The sequence below is a fragment of the Amphiprion ocellaris genome, chromosome 3, assembly GCF_022539595.1.
Source record: "Amphiprion ocellaris isolate individual 3 ecotype Okinawa chromosome 3, ASM2253959v1, whole genome shotgun sequence".
Taxonomy (NCBI): domain Eukaryota; kingdom Metazoa; phylum Chordata; class Actinopteri; family Pomacentridae; genus Amphiprion; species Amphiprion ocellaris.
In genome coordinates, this window is record NC_072768.1 from 28,874,976 (window position 1) to 28,901,555 (window position 26,580).

Sequence of the window (26,580 nt, forward strand, 5' to 3'; positions counted from 1 at the left end):
TGCCGCAATGGCTCCTGCTGCTGCTGTGGGTCCTAACAGAGAAATGTAACAAGGAAACAGCTCAGTAACGCTGCATAAAATGAAGCCATTCACCAAGGATGAATCGGTTCTGGCTGCCAAACCAGCAGGGGTACCCACCATCTTGATATTTGCCACCTTCTTTAGCACTGGGCTTGGTCACTGTTGTGACTCAGTCTGTCTGCTATAGGACAGTGATGATTAGGCAGCTTTGGCAAACATGTAGTCAAAAAAATCACTTCTGGAACAATTATTGGAGTCCTCAGAAAGTTTTCAAGAAAAAATATTCAAACAGTTTTCAAAGGCTAATGTAAATAATTATTCAATACAGTGACTGTAAGAACAGACATGAGCAAAATGTTGAGATTTTAACCAACTAAACAACTTTGTGCAAGTTCTAATATACTCTCAAACTCTTCCCAAACTCTCCACCTTCTCCTGGGAAACCACAAACCTTTTTTAAAAGACCAATCAAGACATCGCTACCATCGTTATGTTTGAATGCAGCCATATCTGGGAGTTTTTGATCTAATCGTGGCAAATTTTTAACTACCTCCCCCTTTAAAAAATGTACAACCGGGGTGCTCTTTTCTTCCCTCCTGGTGGCTGCACCTGCATTCCCCCTTACTGTTTCTCCTCAGCCCCTCGATTGTTTCTCCTCAGCCCCTCGATTGTTTCTCCTCAGCCCCTCGATCATTTCTCGTGCTTTCTAGGCCATCATGACCTTGAACACAAACTCACAAAAAGCCCCAGAAAGAACTTGTGCTTCAGGCAATTTGTTTCAATTGCTGTATTGTATAGGTTTTCATTGGGTTGTGGTGATACAGGTTTGTTCAGAGTATACATGAAATTTGTTTAAAAATGTTTTCCAGTTTAATCATTTGTCTGTGCTTGAGTCTAATTTAAACATCATGTTTTCCAGTTTTGCTATTTCTTCAATTTCAAAATCCCACTACATCACCTCCAGTCCAAAGACCAACAAAATCTAGCCACTGCAGTCTAAGCTTTTCCTAGTCCTATCTGTATTAGTTACAGCCATCATAGCTGGTGCTTCCACTCACTGCCCTCTACATCAACCACTTTGAGCACTGACATAAATGCTGCACATATCCTCCCATTAGAATTCTCAGGAAATGCAAAATATAAACCCTCTTCGCTTGTTAGCTGTGCTTTCTTAAATACAAGGTCTCTGGCTAATAAGACTTTTATCCTGAATGATTTTATCTCATCCAATAAACTGGACTCTCTCTTTTTAAGAGAAACACTGCTGAGAATTAGCAACCTACATGCTTTATCAGAATTTTACTTCCCCAGTAATACATTCCTTAGTTCCCCCAGACTCAGTGGTAGGGGTGGACTTGCAATTGTCTATAGCTTCTCATTATCTGGATTCCCTTAATCAAACAACTATAGTTGGGATAAGTGTGTTACAAAGCTGGTTATCACTCTGTAAGTCCACATAGGGGTTTCTGAACCTGACTGAGTGCATTTACATTAGAAAGCAGGCAGAATTAGCAGATGACCAATTACAATGATGGACAGATCCACTGACACTAGCAGAGTATTTTATAAACAAAGATCAAGAAAAAATATTAAACACAGTATACAGATAATACAGACTAAATGTAACACAGCTATAGCAGCCAAGGAAGGAGGAAGAGCCGCAAAAAGACTGTGTGATAGGTTTAGTGACAGACTTATCAGTGTCATTACCAAATTATTAGGGCACAAGTAGTTCTTACCATAATGACAATTTTATATTCTACTAAAACAATGTGTTGCTTAGATGAATTCTTCTGGTGTGTAAGACATTTTTATTGTTTTAGCTACAGCCCTGGTGGTGTTAAATGGTGTGTGAGCAACTAAAAAATGGACAAAAATGGTCAGTAGGAGGTGTTTTAATGTGTGTTTATCTGTTTTTTTTTGGAACAGGAGATCAGCATAAGTTACCTTGGTCATGTGAACCACTGTTTTAGTGCTAAAAACCCAGAGTTAAAACTGGAAGTTACTTTGATAAGCTCAAATCCTGATCCTTAGTGGAGGCCTCAGGTGGCCTCAAAACACATAACCCAAGATCTCTCTTCTATGCCATCTTAGTAGCTTAGTAAACCCTGCAGCAGCTACTGTTTGTGTCTCCTCTACAGAGGACTATGAGAGGTTTTGACACTACTTTGTCAATAAAGTTGATAACATCAAAGCATCAACTGTTCCTCCTGACTTACATTCACCCTCACCTGAGCCCTCTCTGTTCACCACACTGTTGCATGCATTTGCCCCTATACCCTCACAGGTCTGACTGACTCTGTGTCTGATGTTAATTTCACACCTCAAGTTCTAACTGCACCCATCTAGCCTGTGGCTTCTACTGGGCTTCTAACTGGAAACAGGCAAGGTAGACTTTCAGCCAAGCCTCATCTTGCTATCTAGAACTAACAGGTGAGAACTGATCAAAATGAGGAAGTGTGAATGGAGTGCAGCGGCTCAGGGCTGCAACACAGATATTCTCACACATGCCTGCAGGCACACTGTGACTGATTGACTCAACACCATGCCAAGTCCTAAAGAACGGAGACCATCCACATACTAAATTGTGAAGATGCCCTTAGTCATTGCTCATGTCCTATTGAATTCAAAATGAAGTCATACCAACACTGTCACTTAACGGCTGCAGGCTTTTTAAATAGCAAAATTCGGGCTGTGATGATACCTACATGTAGTGGGCTAATGAACCCTGCATACAAATCTATCCGTCTATCTATTATCTATATCTGCTTTATCCTGTACAAGATTGCGGGGTCCTGGACTCTATCCAAGCTGGCATATTGCGATCCATTTGGACTGGAGACCTGGCCACTGGCCAATGTCCAGTCCGATGCAGTATTATGTAAAAACTGTCTAATAACTCTTCACTAATGTCATTTCTACTTAATTCAGGATTTACGGTGGAGACTATGCAAATATATACTGTATAAGGCTGACATCCATTGTGTGTCAATGATTTACTTTTCAATACACCTCATTTTTAATGCACTTGTAGAATATACTATCCGTTGCTGTTTATTTGGAGTCTCATGAAGTATTTTGCTTTTTTTCTCTTCTAAGAGCCACTGTATCTTTTAACTACATTTAAATAGTAAACAATGTGCTGTATTATTTGTCTCTGAGGTAACAAAACAATGTTTATTTTGTCAGCAGCTACACACATACTGTGAATATCTAATGGACAAAAGAAGCAGAGGCCATCCGTACTGAAGGAAGATTTGTTATAAGACAATATCTGTTAAAAGATGTTTAGAGAAAATGTAGATAAGGTTATGGTGTTGCTATTAATTTTACAAGATTGTGATCTGCTCCTTTCAGCATTCTACTGAAAAAGATCACTACCTAAATACAGTATAAAATCCTTGTACAGCTGATAGTGGATCAAAAATACAAATACTTTTAATGTTAGCATTTGTTCCCATAAGGACCAGATGCAAAAAAAAAAAAAAAAAAAAAAAAAAAAAAGCCAACAATACAGTATAGCGTATAATGCAGTGCAATTATATGAGAGTTTCTTATTTTGGGTGTACTCCCTTTTCAGAGAAGCCTGGATTGGAGATTGTTGTCATTTAAGAAACAGCAGCTCTGATAAGCACCAAGGGCAGCCTAAGCCTTCATGTCACTACTGTATTCACACAGCTTTTGAACTTCAGCTCAGGCTATCAAATCCAAAACCGTGGAGTGTCAAAATGTTTTCCAGGCACACCAGTCCTTATGGTCATTCTCTGCTTGGTTCATGTTGTCTATCAAATCTCCTGGCACTAATATGGTCCGCAGACAGGTCTGCAGTGTTGTGCACAATAAAGCCTTCTGACAAATATCCACAAAAAATGCCGTGATTATTTAATGTGCTCACAGCCCACTGCATCCAGCAGCTTCTTTATGTCAGTGAGATGTCATGCCATCATATGTGCTTCAGTCTCTAAATAGGTCTGCATTTCACAGGATGACAGCAGGTGAAAGTTTGAATGGATGTGTGTCATCTTGAATGGATAAAATTGTAACTAAGATTGAAAGACACTGGCGCATGCCCCCCTCGACTACCACCGCCCCGGGAGCCTGCCTTCCCCCCTTCCCTCTCCGATTGTGCGTTTCTGGCCAGTGTTGGCATTATAGTTACTTAGTATTCATTTTGTGAATAAAACCTGTTTAATTTCAACCTGCCTGCTGCCTGCTCTGTGTAGCTCTCATTTTGGGTTCAGTTCTCCCCCCTGTACCGTAACATGATCATCAGCTGTGTCTCAGTCAGACTTCTCCCTCTCTGCCTCTTCTTTCCTCAGTGTTGGTTGAGGAACATACAACAGCTAAACAGCTAATTTTACACATCAGACAGGAACAGACTGACAGAGCCACAGAAGAAATTAAAGTTATACTTTCCACCACTGTGATTTATGATGTAGCTGAGCCTGCTTGCTTGTTTGTCTGGTGCCGCTGAGTCACGTGACGGTACAACATCCAATCACAAGAGGAGGATTAGCTGCTGCTCCTCAGATGGAGGACCTCTGACAGCCAGGTTGCCTGTTTGTTGAAGCCGCATCAGTTCAGACATACAGGACAGAAACTGAAACTAAAGTACTGATATCATTGTACTGGTATCATTCAATATCAATACCAACACGGATATTGATATTGTCGATATTTGGATTGATCCGCCCACCTCTACATGTCCTCCTCCACAAAGTCCTTCATGTTGCATCACGATGCTTCTAACATAACCCACAATGATCACACTGAACGCTGGCTCTACAGAGGGCCTTTTGCACTTCTTCTGCTGGTGTATGGTCTCCACAGGTTCGCCTACATGCTTAGAAAAGTGGGGATCAGCAAGATGCAATCTGCATCCTGACCACTGGATGTCACTAATCCTACACATTAGTTATGAAGTGACAAACAGGCTTTGGTCCTCTGATGTGCAGTTTGAAGGTGGCTGTGTCAATGCTGGGATTTTGTGCGCTGCTAATGACATCAATGCTCTTTTTTCTAGGCATTTAGAAGAGGTGATGTTTGCATGTGGCTGTGAGATCCGGTGGCTGCAGCTATGGCAACAGAGAGGAGAGGCGGGGCTAAGCAGCCAACAGTTATACTGTGCGGATGGCTACAGAAAAATATTGCTGCAGGATATGAACATCAGCAATTGTGGTAAGAGTGCAAATACTAGCACACAAACACACATGCCTAATTTGCACACCTTGGCTTTGTTGATTCTGACTTGTGACACCACTGACTAATTACAGAGCTTGTATTTGTCTTTCTCTCAATAAGTCCTACAAACAAAAACAACAAAACTGAAAAAACATCGATTGTGTGTTAATCAAGCCTTAGTATGTTTTAATTGGTTTACAATTATATAATTTCAGTTATTTATGAAGGTTAATTTTAAATTAATCTAGGTTACGATATATCATATGCAAACAGTATTTGTTAACAGAACACATTATTGTTGCTTTGGTTACACAGAATAAGTTTCTTAAATTTTGGTATTTTCAGAGATTTATTGACAGGAAGAAAAATCTAGAATATCACCAGCCTATTTTAAGCTAACATGTTTAGCTGCTGTTTAAGATTTGATGCATTGGACATCATAGACCACAGGACAGGAATATTTAATATTCATATTCATTCATATTCTTTATCTTAAATCTGCTCATTATCTGCCATACCCCTACAAGTGCTTAACAGTGATTCAGCAGAATTAATTTTCCTGTTATTTAACTTGGACATGAAATAATCTGTAATCTGTAAAAACATTTGTATCTCCTGATGAGTTATTGGCATCATAAAGAATTTCGTGCAGGAATCATGTGATAACCACCCTTTTGAAAAAGTGTTTTTTTTTGTGTGTGTGCATGCATGCATGCGTGTGTGTGTGTGTGTGTGTGTGTTGTGGAATATTGTATATAGGTTGCATATGTTGGACTTGGATTCAAGCCATTTTGGGTTCTGTAAAGCGTTCTGAGACAATCTGAATTGTAAATGCCGCTATATAAATAAAATTGAACTGAACTGAACTCTTGTAAAAGAGAACTTTGACCTTGATGGGATTTCTTTGTAAAACAAAGGTTAAAGACATAAAAAGATTACATGATTTTTAGTACAATCAGTAACTAGTGGAAAGGCATTGTATGTTCTTAAAATAGTGTGTTAATGTTTCCCCCCAGTCACTGATCAAACTAAAAACAAATCTCTGTGGATCATTGTTAAGTATTTTAAAGTTCTTGTTTCATGAAAATTACCCCTACCTGCCTTAAATGACTTAATATCTCTACATCATTGCCTCATTTAGAATGTTTGGCTCTGTGTTATCCATACCTCTCTCCACTCACCCATCCACCACCAGCTGCAGCTCAACACTGTAAAACTAATCTGTCCTATACAGTGGCAATAAGTCAACCATACATGTTGTGGCATGAAAAATTGCTATAATAGTCTATCTTAAAAAACAAAAAACACTTTGCTAGGCTGTTGGCAGATTTAATATGCATGCACTATGGAGAATAACAGAGTCCATCCAGATTTTGAAAGGGGAAGGGCAAATGTAACAGCTTTCATAGTCTGAATGTCACTATAGTTCACACAATTCAGACTACAAGTCTGTTGGTGATGTAAACATATCTTCGATGGAGTTCAAGTCTCTGATTTTTGACCCCTTAAGCAACCTTCACATAACAACGGGAAATGCATTAACCCAAAATGAAAAAATTTTTTTCAGATAAATAAATAATAACCTGAGAGCACACAGTTCAGTTTGTTTTCACAGTTATAATAGAACAGTTCTCATATGGGAAGCCGCATCCCTGGCAGTCTGAATGCTGAATGTGTGTTTTTGAGACCCTCATCATTACACTGCTGTTTAAAGGTGGAAATGTTAAGCCATTCTGTTAACTGCCTATTTCGCTCATTGTATATTTTTTTTTATCTTGTTAAAAAAAAAAAAAAAAAACACCATATGGACATGTTAACAAAGGAAAAGAAATAATGGAATAGGTGTTTAACTGTATTTATTTTGTAGACTCAATTACTAGTTTATTATGTACACCTATGGTATTGTGTCTACACTAATACAGCAGACAATAGGTAGGAAGCCATTTAAATACAGCAAAATGACAGTTTTAAAGACTTTATTTTCCCAGTTTAATTAAGATAAACTTGAGTGAACTACTCAGGGTCCTGACATTACCCCAATCAATGTACTTGGGATGAAGGGGAATACCAACTCTGAGCAAATATTAACCATCATTGCTTAGCCTCACTAATGTCCTTCTTTCTGAATGGGAATAAGTCCCTGCAGCTAGTTATGACTAACTGCTAGTGCCTCTCAATAAGCACTCTTCAGGCCACAGTTCAGGACATGACAGAAGTGTTGAACTGAGTCAGAAAATCTGAGAGCTGATGGGGAGCATATTTAAAGTCGGCAGTATGAGCAGCTTCTGGACTCACTGGACAAAATAAGATGTGTCCCCAGCTTTGACATCGAGATCAATTTTACTGTCCCAGATCAATATATAGCTAACCCACACTGTTGCTAACCCTTGGACAAACTGCAGAACTGCAAATGTTGACTAACCTATTGCTGTGTAAACAGGGGGCTATGAGGTTCTTAAGCCTTCCAATCTAAAACCAGATTTAAAATACTGGATGAGCTGGCATTTCCACCACCATTCAACCAGCAGGAACCCCCGCAACACAGTCGACTTTTCAATCATGGCTTAAGGTCCTACAAGGCTGTCAAGAAGTCCGTCATCAATGAGAGACAGAGCCCAGCGTCATTGGGCTCAAGAACACGAGAACTGGACCGCCAGGAATTGGAAGAAGGTTCTGTGGTCAGATGAGTCCTGAGGGTACACAGAAGGCCAGGCAAAGCGTTATCTCCAGCATGTACAGTACCTACTGTCAAGCGTGGTGGAGGCAGTATCATGGTTTGGGGATGCATGAGTGCTGCTGGTGTTGGTCATCTCACTGTCTGTGATGGCACATTGAACTCTGCCAAGTACCGTGTCATTCTCGAAATCCACATGCTCCCCTCTGCACGTGCACTGTTCCGTCAAGGTCAACAGTGGATGTTTCAACAAGATGATGCCCCTTGCCACACATCCAGGGCCAGTAGAACTTGCCTGCAGGAGCACAGTATCCAGGTCTTCGAGTAGCCAGCTCAATCCCTGGACATGAGCCCCACTGAAAATCTGTAGTGGAATATCAAAAGGTCTGTTTCAAAGCATAAACCAAAGAATTTAGAAGAATTAAAAGCAGTAATTCAAGGAGAATGGGACAAGATTATCCCTCAACAGTGTGAAAGGCTTGTGGTTAACATGCCAGCCAAGATTAGAGCTCTACTGCATGCTAATGTCAGGACTACTGAATATTAATTTTATGATGTGATGGTTTATTTTTTGTTCAGTTTTGAACACATTGTCTTTAATTTGTTGACTTTGATACTTACACTGTTGAGAACTGACATTGAAACAGTCAAGAATTTAGATTAATTTGTTTTTTCTTGTAAACAATAAACAAAAAATGTGTTTGCTTGTGTCTGTCTAATGCAGCCGCATCTTTTGAAACACAAAAAAGATTTTTTCCATAAATTTCATGATAAGATTTGAGATTGTGAAAAATTTAAAGGGTGTCTGAAAACTTTTTCTACCACTGTAGCTAAAACAACATCTGTTGATAAATGCATTGTACCATTTCCTGTTAGTATGAAACTCTTGATCTCGACAAGAGTTTTCATCGATATCCCATTGCTGTTTTCAACAACAAATGTAAAGATGAGCCTATAGTATTGTACATATTGTACTGAGGCATAATGTACTATGAAATTTAGACACACCAAGACCTGGACCAGTTTCTGAATTTTAGTCTCTTTCTCCCCCTCTCTGTGTCTCTCCCTCCCAGACCTGCCAGATATCAGTGTCAGCCACAGCAACCTCACAGTTGTTGAAGGTGATCGAGTTACAGCCATCTGTAATGGCTCTGGATCGCCATTACCTGAGGTGGACTGGCCTGTAAATGGTTTGCACTCCGTCACTGCTCAAGAGGTATTGAAGACACATGCACACATTCACACATATTAAAGAGAACACACTACTGCTAGACATGCAAGTGTTACATTTTATATGTGACATATATATCCATGGAGAGGACAAGCACAGGACACAGGACCTCGGGGGAAACACATAGTTAGTGACATGTAATGGTGATACAAAACAGTATAGTGTAAGTAGAGGAGAGGAGCCCAGTGCATCATGGGAATCCCCAGCAGTCTCAACCTATAGCAGCTCAATTAAGGGACAGTTCAGGTGATCCTGAGCAGCCCTAACTGTAAGCTTTATCAAAGAAGAATGTTTTAAGCCTAATCCTAAAAGTAGAGCAGGTGTCTGCCTCCAAAACCCAAACTGGGAGCTGATTCCACAACAGAGCAGCTGATAACTGAAGGATCTGCCTCCCATTCTCAGTCCCTCCATGAATTCGCAATGTTGCAGTCATACCAATTCACACGAATTCAACCAGTCTCTGTGAATTCTGTGTGACCTTGCAACTTTGTCTAAACTCTGCAACTTTTTCACAATTTTGTCCAGCCTCCCATGAGTTCCACCAATCATAGTAGTCCCCAGTGCAAACGTAATGCAAGTATATCACCAAATTCACTTCCTTGTTTACGGTTCGAAAAAGACAGACATATCCGATTCCAAAGTCTCTCATTTACCAACAAAAATTACTGCTAAAGGCAGTGCAAAAGAATTCTCTGATGTTCTTCACGAAAGCGGAAGTAAAAGGTTTCTCACCCGTGCAGTATTGTGGTGGAATACAAAAGAATACCTAAAAACAAATGATCAATTGATAAACACTTTTCTACCGCGAAACATATTAGGGGAATGGCTGAAACGAGCAGACCACAGACCAGACAAATCACCGTGACGGAAGCTGTTGCATCCAGATCTGTTGCGAGCACTGAAAAAATGAAGGTACATTAGATTAACTATTAGTTATGTGATCAGTGGTGTATGTGAATCCTTCCATCTGTTAGCAACATTACTCAAAACCGGACAAACGGATTTGGATGAAATTTTTAGGGAATGTCAGAAATGACACAAGGACCAAGTGATTAGATTTTGGCAGTGATGCGGCTTATAGTCTGGATCCACGGATTTGTTAAGTATTTCAAATCGAGGTAATGGCACAGCGTCTCATAGCGGCACAGTAACTATGACAACAAGTGAACGCTACAGCTGCCTGTTGACGATGGCATGATTGCGATACTACTACAAATCCACCGCTGTGGACTTACTGGAAATGATACAAGGAACAATCGATTAATTTGTGGGGGTGTTTCTGAGTCCCATCAAATCCTGCCGCCCGCTATATATTTAGGTGAGGCGATTAGGTAGCCGTACATTGGGTTCTGTAAAGTGTCTTGAGACAATTTGACTGTAATTGGCACTATATAAATAAAATTGAATTAAATTGAATTGAATTACATAATGTATACATGCATAACACACACCTGTGCTCAGTGCAAGGTCAGGTAATGAACAGTCTTGGTGGAGTACTGTGCTCTCTGAATGCTTTTCTTGTTAATTGACGAGACAAGCTGTGACTAGTGTGTGTGTGTGAATATGTGTGTGCCAGGATGTGAAATTAACTTTTTAAGGCACTGACAGATGCCCAAATTTGATTCATTCAATAGTTAATTATCATTTTGTGACTTAAATCTACCAACCACATCATGCTAAACCAGTATCTGGCTGGTGCTAATTTCCCACCGTGGCATGCAATCTTGTGTAAATGGGTTGGAGCATGTTAAAGAATTAGTTTATGAATAAATATTGTAAATTAAAATGTTGAAACGTGTTTTAAAAGCTGAAAAAAATTAAAGTTTCTAGCAATTGTCACTGTCTCCCGTAATTTCATCGCAACAAACATGCTTAAAACATCAGAACTTTGGAAGTTTTTTAGAAAAGCTGCTGCGAATTCAGATATTATAGGCAGCAAAAATCTTGAAAAACACGAAACATGAAATTCTGGAGAGACTGCATTCTGCTTTTGGAAACTCTGGGAGCCACAAGTAAACCTGCAGTCTGAGAGCTAAGGGCTCTGTTAGGATAATATGGAACAATAGAATCTTTAAGATACAATGGAGCTTGGTCATTAAGAGGGTTATATGTTTGAAGCAGGATTTTAAATTCTATCCTGGAGCCAGTGAAGAGAAGCTAATATGGGAGAAATATATTCTTTCTTACTGGGTCCTGTCAGAACTCTGGCTGCAGCATTTTGTAAAAGATGGAGGTGTTTAAGAGAGTTACTGGGACATCCTGATAATAAAGACTCATAATAGTCCAGCCAAGAAGTTACAAATGCATGGACTAGTTCTTCAGCATCACTCTGAGACAAGATGCCCCTGATTTTTACAATATTAAACAGATGAAAGAAAGCTGTCCTACAAATTTGTTTTATGTATGTTGAATGGCATATCTGATCAAAAATAACTCCAAGGTTTTTAATAGTAAAACTGGAGGCTAATGCAATGCCATCTAGAATAACTATCTGGTTAGACAGTGTGCTTCTGAGGTGTTTAGGGCCAAATACAATAACTTCAGCTTTGTCCGAATTTAATTGAAAGTTACAGGTCATCCAGGCCTTCATGTCCTTCAGACATGCCTGGAGTTTGACTAACTGATTGGTTTCATTTGATTTCATAGACAAATTTAGCTGGGTACATAACAATGGATATGTATGCAGTGCTTCCTAATAATTTTGCCAAAGGGGAATATGTACAAAGTAAATAGTATTGGTACTTGCACACAACCTTGCGGAACTCCATAGCTTACTCTGCTGTGAGTAGAAGAATCGTCATTGATATGAACAAACTGAAATCTGTCTGTTAAATATGATATAAACCAATTTAGTGCAGTTACTTTAATCCCTATAACATGTTCCAGTTTCTGTAGTAAGATGCTGTGATCCACTGTATCAAGTGCAGCACTGATATCTGGTAGAACAAGTAAGTGTCTCTGTACTATGATGTACTCTAAATCCTGACTGAAACTCTTTGAACAAACCATTTCTTTGCAATTTGAGCATACAGTTTTGATCTGTGTTTTACAGTCCCACAAAATATGAGAAGCATCCATTCCCTTAATTCTTTCTTCCTCTACGGATTAGAAAGTGTGGCTCTGAATGAGCAGTTCAGATTTGCGGCTTGCAGATGTGGTGAGCATGGAGCGGGCAGAATGAATGAATGCTGCCTCAGTTATAAAGCACAGTAAGTGACTGCACTGGACTTGGGGGCCTTGTGACGACTTGACTCCATGCCTGTATGAACTAGTGCAAAGCTCCATTTCTCAGAATGTTACACATCTCCAACACCTCACCTGTAATATCACAAAAATCTCAAGTGATTCCAATTTGTATCACATTGCAGTAATTCCAGTATTTCTATATTGATGAGTAGAATTTTCCTCGTATGATCAAGTAAAACTAAATTATTTAGAAAATACAGGCTCAAAGTTAAAACTAAATGCAACAAAGGTGAACACCTGTGATCATGGATACACAATCTAAAACATTTGTGATCATTAAAAGAAACTGACTACTTCTGTGACATCCAATTTATTGAGTTTCTGTGATAGCTCAAAGAAAAAAGAAAAAAAAAGACATTCCTTGCTCTTTGGTACAAAATCACAGGATTAAACATTGCTAAAACCAATAAAAGAAGCCCAACAAATATTTAGGGTGTATATCAATTTGAAATAATGCAATTATTGAGAGGTGATACTTGATAAGTTGTGATATTGCACAGGGGTCTTCTCACTTTTGTTGTGTTTTGTATAAAGAATCTGTATCAATTTTAATAAGTAACATTCAACTCATACTTATGTACCAATAATGTTAAATGAGATACACAAACTAAAAACAAACAAACAAAAACAGCAATTATATTACATCATCTTATATTGAAATGAAATTCACTGCAGGAACTTGGGGCAGCCACATAGAATTGTGAAAATTTAAGGAATGACCCCATAATTCGCAGTTTAAACTTTTCTGTTTCCATTGTGGTGTAGGATCAAATAGCTACAACATTATCTCCAAGTGCACCAAAATGATGATAAATGGTAGTTACTGGATGTAACTCTAGTTTTGTGAGCACATAGGAATTAGAACAATGAAGGCTTTTATGTTAGTCAACATGGTGAATTTTATCATGTTGATGGTAATGTTTAAAGAGCAAAGATTGCCACTCGATGAGCAAAAGCATTTTGTGAAACTTCACATTTCTTAACTGTTTACACACTTTTCTTTTTAGAACTAAAATAGATCAAAGTAACCTGTGACCTGATCTTAAAGTGTTAAATAGAAGACCTGAGTATTTTTAGCTAATATCCGAGGGCATGATAATGAAAAAAAGTTTTTAATTTTAAGATGCATATTAGAACATTTCGACAATTCATAGAATTCAAATTCTGACCTGCAGCTGATAAAACCTTCACAGTGAAAACATTTATCAGAAATTCCACCTACACCTGCCTACAAGGACAGCTAACAAAGGAACAATTTACTTGTTTACTTACTCTTTGAAACGTCAGTAAGTCTAGAAATCCATGTATGACTTTGTTAAATGGGAACTGAAACCGTTCATGGGTGTACCAGCTTAGGCAAAAAGCTTGTTTTTGAGTGTCATGCATTTGTCTGTTGGTTTTGGGCACAGCGAGTCTAGTCCACCAAAAAATCTTTTGAAGACCTCACATGTCTTTGAGAGTCAATAGATACTACAGATTTAGGGCATATCCTAGTCAAAGGAGTAAGCAGCATGCTCTTGCTAGAGTTTCAAGACCAGTAAGCACTGGGACACCCTCGATGATAATACCAGCAGCATCTAGCTGCTGGCCAGTGTAGATTCTCAGACTTTGAGTTTTCAGTTCCTCATGTATATTTCTCTTTGCTATTCTGATGTATGATATACAAATAAAACACAATTAGTAATGAAATGTCTCATTTGTTGATACAATAAATAAATAAAAAACCAAAAACAAATCAGCAATACAAAAACTAAACTTACTGCCATTTGGAAAGGAAACTCCATCATGTTTGAGTAGTTTTTGAGTGTAGTTTTATGTTTTGGGGAAAAATAAAATATATCTGGTCCTCCGCAGGTCAACATATTACACGGTGCCTCTTTTTTTTTCTTTTTCATTTTTTTTTTTTTTTTTTTTTTACAAAAAATAAATCAAAACACAGAGGTCCTTACTCTGTCTGAATGTCTGACCTGATCTGACTGAGGTCAGAAACTGAGTTAAGTCAGTCAGTCAGGTCTGACCTGACTGAGTGACTGACAGTGTTGCCAACTTGGGGACTTTCTCGCTAAATCTGGTGACTTTCCAAAGCCTCCTGGTGACTTTTTTTTTTGTCAAAAGTGACTAGCGACAAATCTAGCGACTTTTTCTGGTGTTTTGGAGACTCTGCCATGAAAGCTCGGATCGTTCTGCATTTACTGTCCTCAACGAGCAGCAGGTGCTGCTGTGAGCTCCTCCCTGTCCCAAAGCACAGGCGGTCAGTCTAGTAACCCTGCAGCATCCCACTGTCTGATTAGAGGAGACCCACATCGCTCCGCGGCCAGACGGCAGATGAATTGCACATGTGCAAAGTCACTGCAAATCCCGTCCTGGTTTACAGAGTGGGTTGTAAATGAAAGTGTTTCTTCACTGTCATACTAAAATAAATCACTGCATTTAGCCTCTAGTTCAAAAACATATTTTGGATGTTTTGTACTCACTTTTAGTCTCTCCCACAATGTTATTACAATTACATACAAATGGGAAATTATGCAAATTATTCAATGCCTTCATTTAGCGACTTTTAGGATAGCCAACAGCTACTTTCCTTACTGAGGAGCTGGCAACACTGGTGACTGACCTGGTCAGATAATCTGACCTGACTGAGTGTCTGACCTCAGTGCTGACCTGAAACAATACTTACTTTGAAGTCAGAGATGAGCTCCTCAACACTCTCTCCTTTATATTCAAAGGATGTTCATCCTGACAGAATAAAATACTTCTGAAAAAAAAGGTCTGCTCTCAGCCATTCTGCAGTCCCGGCGATTTAGGAGAAACCATCCTGATTGAGGCCCCACCACGCACCGCTAACATTAGCTGCACTAATGAACATCCGGAATTCAAATACAATGTTTCACAGAGCCCTAGAAATTAATTCTGTATGGCCATCTGTACAGAATCTAAAGACTGCAAATTAGCTGAAGCTAGACATCTTATATGCATCTCATTGTTCCTTTTTTTATGCAATGTTGTATGTATTGTCCCTGCCAAGTAAACATTAAAATAAAAATAAATGATTAGCTGGCTTGTTAGCATTAGCCCGTGCACATGTCTGCTAGCTGGAATTTTGACAGTAGCAGTAAAAAAACAATTAACAGAAGCAGTAGCAGAATAATATAATTCTAATCCTAGCAGAAAATGATCATGAAGATGACATTTGTAGACAATATAAAGCAGAAACTGCATTTGTCTAAAAATGAACTCTGTAAGGTTAGCTGTTTTACACTACACCACATTAAGCAACACTGCAGATCTTTTGGACTACAATGCTGGCAAACATAGTGGGACAAAACAAGCCAAGTGTCCGCTTTAAAGTTGGGATTAAACATTGCAGCACACTCATGTCCATTTAGCTAAAACCTAATTTTGAGCAATGAAAATGGTTACTTACATGTCTGCCGTGATGTGTAGCCTCTCTGTAAAATCCAAGTCAACCGAAAGCGGCAATGTTTGAATTATGCCCAGACAAGTTTGTCCTGCAGTATGTGGATGTTTTAGAAAGTTTTAGTTTTGGTAAATGCTCTAAAATTGAGTTTGTTCAATCAATTTTATGAGAAGTTCACTAAAATCAATTTTAGGATATAAAATTTTAACTTAATTAAATATTTACACTTATTACTTATCTGTAACTTTCACAAACACAAGAAGAAATTGAAATTGATTTATTGGAGCAGATATGCTTCTTAAAATAAAGCAATATGAACTAAATCACTGAAGGACATATTACAGTTTACCAATCAGCATGGAGACCCACATGGCAACTTTTCAGGTCAGCAAGTACATCTTTCTCCCCCAAAAACAGAACTAAAAGAAGTTCTGGAGGGGTGGTTTTTTGCGATCTGTGCGGTGCAATGGAGAATGGCCTATAAGCTTCAGCAAACAATATGTAAACTTACATAAAATCCAATATTCATTGTAATACAGTCCATTAACCAAGCTTGAAAGGACTGTATTAAGTAAGAACTAATAGCTAATAATAAAATCTAATCCAAAAATGGCAGTACGAGGATACCAGTGAAGATAACCATGCATGAACATTTAAATTATAATAACATCAATATTCTGACAACATTGTGTTAATGCAGTGTAATACTGAAGTTGATGTTGTAATCTTTACTGAATAATCGTACCGTACACTACATCCAGTCTTGAACCTGCTCCCATGCTATACTCCTGCCTGATATGTTCAGTTCTTGCATATTCATGCCGGTGTATTGTATCTTGCTGTCCCTCCAGGCTAGAGTCTATGAGAACAACACTGTTCACTCCATCAACATAACTTTGGTCAACGTGAGCAGAGATGACAACAACTTTCTGCTAACTTGTACCGCCACCAACATTGTAGGCAAGACAAATGCCTCTGTTCAGCTAACTGTTCACTGTAAGTATACCAACCCTCCTCCTCTAGACACACACACACACACACATACAGAGAGAGAGAGAGAGAGAGAGCGAGAGAGAGAGAGAGAGAGTATGTTTCTGTCACTTCTGAGCACTTCACATTCACCGACATTCTTTTCTTGTACACTTAATCATTTCCATTGCCTGTGGGTCAGTTCATGCTTTCTGAGACCATGTAAACAGACCAGCATGGACTTTGGAAAGCAGACTGTGGATACTGCACTGTTCATACAATAGTGTGGGCAGGTCCGTACAAACAGTTGCAGTGACTGTTATATTGAACACAGAAAAATCGACAAGGTGAATTTTACATTATGCAGCAGCTACATACAGATTGAGCAGAGGCACCATGTCAGTTACTATTGAATTTGGATTTCAGGAGAAATTAGAACTTCAACCTGTGTTTGGGAACTGCAGATGGAAAGCACCTCCAGATTCTTGCAGTGGCAAACTAAAATGTGATGGAGACTGTCAGTCTCCTTGCACAGACTCCTCTAAACAAGCATGAATCTTGTGCAGCACTTATTTTTCATTCACATGTATAGTCTGCAAGCTTGCAGTGTGGATTGTTCATACTGTCACAAATCTCCTTCGGACTACACATGAATATATGAGGACCATCACAGATTTTGGTGCATTACTAAATTTATATCATGCATAAAGTTGTGGACATGATTGTTGAAAACATGAATTGGCCTTAACCATTTTGGCTAATTCAGATACATGGTTTTTGCAGCATAACTGCTGGGAACAACACACCAGAAAAAATTGCAGAGTTTTCCAAATTTCTAGCAGGACTACATCACTAAGTCAATAAAATATTCTGGTACACTCCCCTCCAAATGTATTGGAACAGTGAGGTCAAGTCCTTCATTTTTGCTGTAGACTGAAAACGTGGGTTTGACATCAAATGATAAATATGAGACAAGATGTCAATATTTCAGCTTTTATTTCCAGGTATTTACATGTGGAACTGATAGACAACTTAGAAGATAGCACTTTTCGTTTGAACCCGCCCATTTTTCAAGTGAGCAAAAGTACTGAAACGTGACTGACGTGTGTTTTGTTGCCCTGGTGTGTCCTATTACATTGATTATACAATAAATAGCGTTCACTGTCTACGTTCAGTTTCAAATTTGGATTTTGCGTGTGCAGAATACATCTATCGTTCGTGTAACCAACATGAAAACAAGAGAGCTATCTATGGGTGAAAAACAAGCAATTGTGAAGCTGAGAGAAGATGGAAAATCAATCAGAGCCATTGCACAAACATTGGCTATCGCCAGTACAACTATTTGGAATGTCCTGAAAAAGAAAGAAACCACTGGTGTACTAAGTAGCAGATGTCCAATGGGTAGACCAAGGAAAACAGCAGTAGTTGATGACAGAAACATTGTGAGAGCTGTAAAGAAATACCTTCAAACAACTGTCAGTGACATCAGCAATAACCTCCAGAAGGCTGGAGTGAAGATGTCACAATCTGCTGTTCACAGAGGACTTCACGAACAAAAGTGCAGAGGCTACACCAGAAGATCAAACCACTCATTAGCAAGAAGAATAGGAAGGTCAGGCTGGAATATGCCAAGAAGTACATAGATGAGCTTCAGATTTTCTGGGACAAAGTTTTATGGATTGATGAGACAAAGATGAATATTTACCAAAGTGATGGAAAGGCTAAAGTTTGGAGAAAGAATGGATCTGCTCATGATCACAAACAAGCTCATCTGTGAAAAACAGTGGAGGTAATGTCATGGCTTGGGCTTGCATGGCTTCTTCTGGGATAGGCTCATTAATCTTTATTGCTGATGTACCACATGATCACACAGGATAACACATGATGGCAGCAGCAAAATGAACTCAGAAGTCCACAGAAACATTTTGTCTGCCAAGTTAAAGAAATGATTTCTTCCCTTTGATCTCCTTAAGTCAATGATTACCTGCTTTGTCTTTGAGGTGTTGAGGACCAGGTTGTTGTCCTCACACCACTCAGCCAGATGTGCCACCCCATGCCTGTATGTCGACTCGTCATTTTCCGAGTTGCAGCACCACTGGCGCCTCCCCAGCAGGCGGGTTAGTGTGTGGTGCAGACCTCTCCCTAAGGGTGTCAAAGTGGGTGAAAAAGTGGATCAGGACATCAGGCACTTCAGCATCCTTGCTGGGTGGCAGGCTGCTGGAGTTGTAGTTCATCAGTGCCTTGATGCCTTTCCACATGCTGCAGGGTTTTTTGTTCCCTTGCTCCTCGATGCGCAGCTTGACACGCTTCACGTGTCTGATGCCTCTCTGGAGCTTCCCCCTTGCCATGCTGTAGGCCTGTCTGTCACTCCAAGTTTTTTGTTTTTTTTAACTTTATTTTCCATTTTTTCAAAGATTTTTTTTTACAGACAGTGGCCAAACAAAACACAGATACACACAATTAGAGTGTATAACAGTATTGTGAACAGCAACAACTGAGACGATAGGAGCATAATAGTAGAGATTAGATTATAAGTTAAGAATATTGTTTTCATACACCATAAATCAAAAACAGAACAAGCTATAACCTCATTTTGAGAGGTATTTGTCTTATTTTTCCCAGAGAGTATTGTATTTGTCTTTTTTGGAGTCCTAAACTGAAAGTCACATTGGATGGTTGTGATTTTGGTTGCTAAATGGTTCACAGTAGGAGGTTCCCTATTGAGCCATCCCCTTGTTACAGCCTGTTTGCTCACTGACAAAGATGGGAGAAGGGAGATATCTGTCACTTTTTGATAAGTTTAGGTTTTTGTCCGCCAAATAAAATGGCATGCAAGTAAATTAAATATCGTAACACAGGACTTCTCTGACAATGCCATGATGCTCTGTTCTTAAACCCTGAGAAGGGTTTAAGAACAGAGCATTAGAATATGCATTTCTGGTCTATTTCATCCTCTCCGGCATTTTGGTTGAGCGCCAGTCTATTTGGACTTTTGTTTTGGAGTTATAATATATCCGATACAGCTTTTCCATGAGAATTCCCTCCATGTATGAGAAGCGGTAGTTGTGATTTGTGTGTTAATAATGTCCATTTTTTAGTGGCAATCAAAACCCCAGTTCTTTTTCCATTTTGATTTTACATAATTTGTTGAGTGGCCTCTTAGTTCCACTATGTATCTGTATTTTGTATTGTAGGCCCTGATGAACATTTCAGGGATGTATTTATCACCATTATTCTGTGACTAATATCCAGGGGTAGAGGGATCTATCAAGATCCTATTTTATATGTGTATTAATATGTGCATAATTTTCAAAATACAGCTGAGATATGTCCTTTATTAATATCACACTTAAAAATTGAACAAAAGCAGAATCCCAATTAAACTTATACTTATTTTTAAGATCTGGTGATGGAGTGAAATTGAACACCAAAGCCTGTGTCTTATCAATATTGAGAGGATAGCCTGACAAGGCTCCATATATCTGCATCAAATCCAATAATCTAGGAACTACAGACTGTTGAGACTGACCAAAACATTGTCCGCAAAAAGGCATATTTTGTACTCTGTGTCTCTTATTACAATGCTTTCTAGATCTCGGTCTTGTCTGATGGCTTGACCAAGCAGCTCGATAAATAAATTAAAGAGCACAGGGCTGGCTGGGCAGCCCTGGAGACAGTTGCATTGCAGATGTATTGTTGTGGACAGACCTCCATGTATTTTGATTCTGCCCATAGGGGATGTATATAATGTTCTGATGCTCTTAATGAACTTTTTGTGAAAACCTAATTTTTTCCATAACCTTGTAGAGGAACTGCTATCCCACTGTGTCAAGTGCTTTTTCTGCATCCATACTCAGTAAAATTGCTCAAAATTTTCCCCTTTTTATATATTCAATGATATGTAGAGTTCTCCTCATGTTGTCCTGAATCTGCTTTATTTGGATGAATCTAGATTGGTCCTCGTCAGTCAGAAACAGCATAATTTCCTCCATTCTTTTTGTTAACATAGCTACAAATATTTTATAATCTTGATTCCTGACAGCGATAGGTCTATATGCTTCACATTCTGATAAGTCCTTACCCTCTTCTGGCATTACTGAAATGGTGGCCTTCCTCCAAGATGAGAGGAAAACTCCCTCCTTCAAAGTGTCATTGAAGCTCTTTTGTAGTAGTATTAATTGCTCCCTGAGTAACTTGTACCGTTCTCCTGGAAATCCATCAGTCCCTGGAATCTTGCAGGAATTCAGGGAAGAGATAGCCATATAATTTTTTTCGAGACATATTTCTTTAATTAGTTTGTTGTGCATTTTGCAGAGATAGGACAGTTCCACGGTTCCAACTGGGTCAAGAATTCTTCAGTTATGCAGACATCACTTATTGCAGTTTGACTGTATGAAGCCTGTTAAAATTTCTAAAATGCTTTTTGTATTGTCTCTATTTGTATGTTACCTTTTTAGTAATGGGATCTTTAATTTTATGGACTGCATTTTGTATTTGCTGTTTTCTCAGCCTCCAGGCTAACATCTTGGAGGCTTTAGAGCTTACGTCATTATATCACTGTGTTTTAAATTGTAGCTTTTCTCCACTGTCGCAATTTGTATGATCAATTTCTTATTTAATTGGTCTCATTTGCTGATGTAATTGTGGGTTCTTGTTTTTACTATGTTGCTGTTCAACATCTAGCAGTTGTTTTTGCAGGTCTAGGAGTCTTTGAGTTTTTACCTTGTGAGCAAAAGCGGTTTCTGATATAATTTCTCCCCTCAGAACTGCCTTCGAAGCGTTCCACAGTATCACTGAGTTCACATTCCCATTGTCATTCTCTAAGTACGCTTTGAGCTCATTCTTTTTTCCTTGAACCCAGAGTATTTAGCATGCCAATATTTAATCTCCATATTGTTGTTTTATATCCACTGTCTACAGTCATGCAAAACATGACAAAAAAGCAGCTGATTACTTAATACTTTATGTTCTATTTGACATGCTTTCAATTCAAAGAAATTGATTTTTCCGTTAGGAACTTCATTTGTGCCAGAACATGTATACTGTACACACAATTCACATACATGACAACAAAACATACATAATAAACACAGGCAACATACTATACACACAACACATCCAACATTAGTGTTGGACTATTAAGCTTATGCTTAAGCGTAATTGTATTCCCAGGGTATGTAAGAGGCCATTTCATGTCATAAGCAGCACTGCACATGCAAAGGCCTAGAGTGGTTTCCTGCTGTAGCACAACTCAAAGGTTGTCAGCTCTCACATAATGCTGAAAACAAAAGAATTATGTGAAGCCACAAAGGCAGCCATCTTGGCACTGCTGGAAATTGGCATGAGTGAGAGACAGGTAGCAAAAAAATGGAAGATCTCCAACACAGCCATTTATTACAGCAAGAAAAAACAAGCCAAACATGGTACTATCAAATTGCTAGCTGGCAAGCAATGTCTTTCTACCCCAGGAGATGACTGTACACTCATCCATTCCTGTGTCAGGAATCGTCGTCAGACCTCCAAGGACCTTAAAAATGAGTGGGCACTGTGGAGAAATGTGACTTGTTCAGCAAAGGCAGTTCAAAACCGACTTCTTGAAGCTGGTCTGAAGTCACACAGAGCATGGAAGAAGCACTTCATCAACGAAAGGCAGAGGAAAGGCAGGGTACTCTTAGCTTGGGATCTCAAGTGCTGGACTGTTGATGATTGGACTAAGGTTCTCTTCAGTGATGAATCCAATTTTCAGATGATGCCCAATCCAGCGAACTTACTGGTTAGGAGGAAGCCTGGAAAAGCCTACAAACCAGATTGTCTTGCCCCTACAGGAAAAAAAGGGGGTGGATCAGTGATGATCTGGGGTTGTTTCAGTATGGGTGGAACAGGGCAAATGCAATTGTGTAAAGGCCGAATGAACCAGATCATGTACAGGGCTACTCTTGAAAACAGTCTTCTTCCATCAGCTGGAAAACTCTTTCCAGCTGGATTTTCCAACAGGACAATGCCCATTGCCACACAGCAAGGCCAGTTAAAGCCTGGATGGAGAACCAGAACATTGGAACCATGCCTTGGCTTGTTCAATCACCAGATCTAAATCCAATTGAAAACCTGTGGAAAATAATCAAACGCAAAATGGAGAACCACAAGCCCAAAACCAAAGCAAATTTGTTTGAATTTGTGCAACAGGAATGGGCTGCTATGACAGCAGAACAATGTCAGAACCTGGTGGAGAGCATGCCAAGATGCATAACTGCAGTCATCAGAAACAATGGTTATGCAATCAAGTAGTAACTACTGTGTGTATCATGTGACTAAGATAGAAAGGAAAACATGGAATGCCTAAAAGCACTGTTTTTGGCAGTACAATGTCATAGCTGTTGATGTAAGAACTTAAATGACTGGTTATTATCAAGAAAACCATGGAAAATGGCTAGATATAAGCTCTTAAATTAAACTCTATTGAGCTATTTGTGTTGTTCTCATTATGGCCCGACCAATATGGCTTTTTTGAGGCCGATGCCAATTCCAATATTTGGCAAAAAAAAAAAAAGTATAGATAACTGATTAATCAACCGATTAATTTTAAAAAACATATAATGAATAAAATAACTTATTTTTTGGTCCCTTAACGCTTACAGCAACAAAGATATGAATTACAGGCAGAACATTTGACTGTTTTACAATACTTTGTCCTTTAGTATTTGTTCAGCTTTACAACAGAGAGAAATTTTCTAGTACAAAGAATTCAACAAAGCATTAAACCTCTGGGAAATTATATAACCTTAAAAAAGAGTCAGTCTATACATGAGTTATGAAATACATCTTGCCTTGTACTCCTTGCTGCTGCAAATTAGAGGTAGGCTATAATACAGGTGAAGTTGCTGCAAAACATTATTTCTGCATCCCTCTGGTGCCCTTTAACGTTAAATCATGTTTTCTGTATGCCATTATTTTCTTTGCCATGAAGTCATGACTCATATGAACCAAAATAAAAACCAGAGATGCCTTTCTCAGATGTCAAAACATGTCATCTTTGACAGAGTTGCATTTTAAATATATAATGGTCACAAATAGTCCAACACTAATGTTACTCCATAACAACACGCACAATGAGTTGCTGCTACAGGCTGAGTCACGTTATAGTATTTTCTGACAAAGTCAACTTTAGCACTTGCTTAGATGTGGGCCAAATGCAAAGCTAGGTAGTTAACTAGGTTCTGGAGGAGTTAGTTAAGAAACTGAAATATTTGCAATCTATGACAGCCAGCAAATTTATTGCAGTTTAACAGACTAACAACAACTGTTAAACAGTACAATATAACTTTTTAGAAAACCCAAAAAACAAAATAGAGTCTCTTTGCATACGAAAACAAAATAGTAAAATAAAATACAAATGTCCTTAATGTTCCTCTTTGAGACTTCTTTGGTTTGTGTCCTTCCTTGTGTCATTTTTCATTAATGTTTTCTCTCTCTCTACTACCCAGGTAGGATAAATGTGTGTAATTCTGATTGTTCTTATCTGGAAATCCTTGGAAACAATAGAGTTGATTCTTCCAACGAAGGCTGAAACAGCTGGCCACACTGCTTCAAACGTTCCTCTCAAGAAGTTCTCGCTGGGTGTGGCTCGCCATCGCGTTCAGCAGAAACTTAATACAAGTATCTAATCCAGTCAAAAAAACAGTCTGCACATACAGTACAGAGCAATCACTAAAAATCATCACAAAGTGCTTCTATTCTATATCAAATGAATGAATGACATCAAATTCCAAAATCCATGTTCTTAGCTGTTTTTACACTGTTTCAACCCTATTGTGTTTAAGGCCTTTCACAGTGCACTTTTAAGAGCATTCACTCAAAAAATACATTACTCTGCATTGTTAGATTCACAGAGGAATACTTGTCATATCATATTTAACATGAAATAAACTATTTCTCATGAACTGAATGATTTTAACTTTCAAAACAACATTAAACCAACAATAGTTGTTTTAACATACTTATCATGAATTAACTTTATATAAATACATTTAAACACAAAATTATAAAACATTCAGTGCTTCTGGAATTACTCCAACTGGTTTTAGCTCATTGTTAACTCTATACACACAGACATGACATAGCTACTCTGCACAAGCTAGCGGTTTGCTACGCTATTAGCTTAGTTAGCTACTTAACTCACCAGAGCATCGATAGATGCAAACACAACCCGACACGTTTACCACAGGAGCAACGTGCCGTCAAAATGTAAACCGAACCGGTAGATTTTCTTAATCTTTCATACTCAATTCGTCAGCTAATTTAGCTGGTATATTTCTGCTTTTCTACTATTTTATTTCTCTGTGGCTTAACTTCTGCTGCTCCTCTCTCTGTCTCTCTGTGCGCGCTCTGCAGTGCATTTCTATGCAGGTTACACAACCTTAGAGTGACATGACATCGTGAAGGTTGCTGAAGACAGACAATAATGTAATCATTTGAACTGAATAAACCCCCTCTCCTCTGTGTTCACATCCCTCCTCCTTAAATATGCCTCAATACGCAGCTGACAGAGTGATGAACGGTTGTTCTGTACTCTCAAATATTTTCTACACTTACGTTATTTCTTCAGTTACTTACTGGCTTTGAAGCTGTTAGCTAGCGCTATGCTAGGCTGGCATACCTATCGCCATGTTATTGCTAACATAAACAGACAGGGAGCAATTTAAGCTAGGTTAGCACAATTTTAGCAATGCAACGTAAATGAAAAGCATGACCGATACAACGGAGCAGGCGTCACTCGTCATGACACATGGCAAAGAGAGTTAAACTGAAACAGGAAACATGTTGAGCCATTGTTAGTTTCACACCTGTCGGCTCTGCTGTGATGTTGCCTGGCTGTAGCTTACTCCTGTACGTTACTGAGAAGACAGCGTGAGGACTGAATGGAGTCAGGGATCCATGTATTGGACAAACAGTGCAAAGACATCATTCTGCACAACTCAACTTAATATCATTTACTGTTTCATGAGAAATTAAGAATATATCGGTGTTTAACTGGCAAAACTCCGACTGATGACAATTATATTGAAAAGGACTATAATTGACTGTCGGCCCAAGTTATCATTATATTTGTCCAAACAAATATATCTTTAGTTGCACCAGGCATTAAAATGAACAAAAAAATGAAGATAAAAGGGTGGTCTAATGATTTTTTCCTTGACTGTAAGTGTATTTTAAATGGACAGGGGAGTGATATGATATGTCCCTCTGACTTATTTTACATTCCTTTAGCCTATGTCTCTCAGAATTATGCATAAGTAAATAATCACTCTTTCAATAGGCATTATGTCAGATTGAGTAAAATGTGTACTGTCTAGAGTGGTTGTGAAAGTCTCTCCAGACGTCTGCCAAACCAAGTGTTATGATCCCTGCTCCAGCCCCTGCCCTTCTTCCTCCTTCTCAATCTTTTTCTCTTTCTTCCTCCTTTCTCCCTCCTAGATCTCTTTCTCCCCTGTGTTTGTGTCTCTCTCCCTACCTGTCCCTGCTCCCTCTGTTTGCATCTGTCTGTTCCTGCATCTGTCTGCCTGCCTGTCTCTCTCTCTCGCTCACCCTCTTGCTCTCCCTGCTTCACCTGCCTGCACTTAGCTGATTACTACAGGTGACATTGATTGTAGTAATCAGCTCACCTGCCCACCATCTCACCTGCACACTTTATAAGACTGGTTCTTTCAGTCACACTCCACTGGACCATAGACTGTCAGACACCTGCTTCTCTCCAGACCGCACATCCCCACTTGGACTCAGTTTTTTCCCCTTGGATTTCCCACATGGACTCAGTTCTGCTCCTGGATTCTCATCAGCCCCGTT

At 38.9% G+C, this 26,580-nt stretch overlaps 1 protein-coding gene across 1 annotated transcript in view; it reads left to right on the plus strand.

Moving 5' to 3' along the window:
* Positions 1-26,580, plus strand: part of ntrk3a (neurotrophic tyrosine kinase, receptor, type 3a) — a 175,358-nt gene that overhangs the window by 85,359 nt on the left and 63,419 nt on the right. The window contains exons 5-7 of the mRNA XM_055009289.1: positions 5,045-5,199; positions 8,950-9,092; positions 16,623-16,767. Coding sequence (XP_054865264.1) covers positions 5,045-5,199; positions 8,950-9,092; positions 16,623-16,767 — 443 coding nt within the window. The remainder of the gene's footprint in view (positions 1-5,044; positions 5,200-8,949; positions 9,093-16,622; positions 16,768-26,580) is intronic.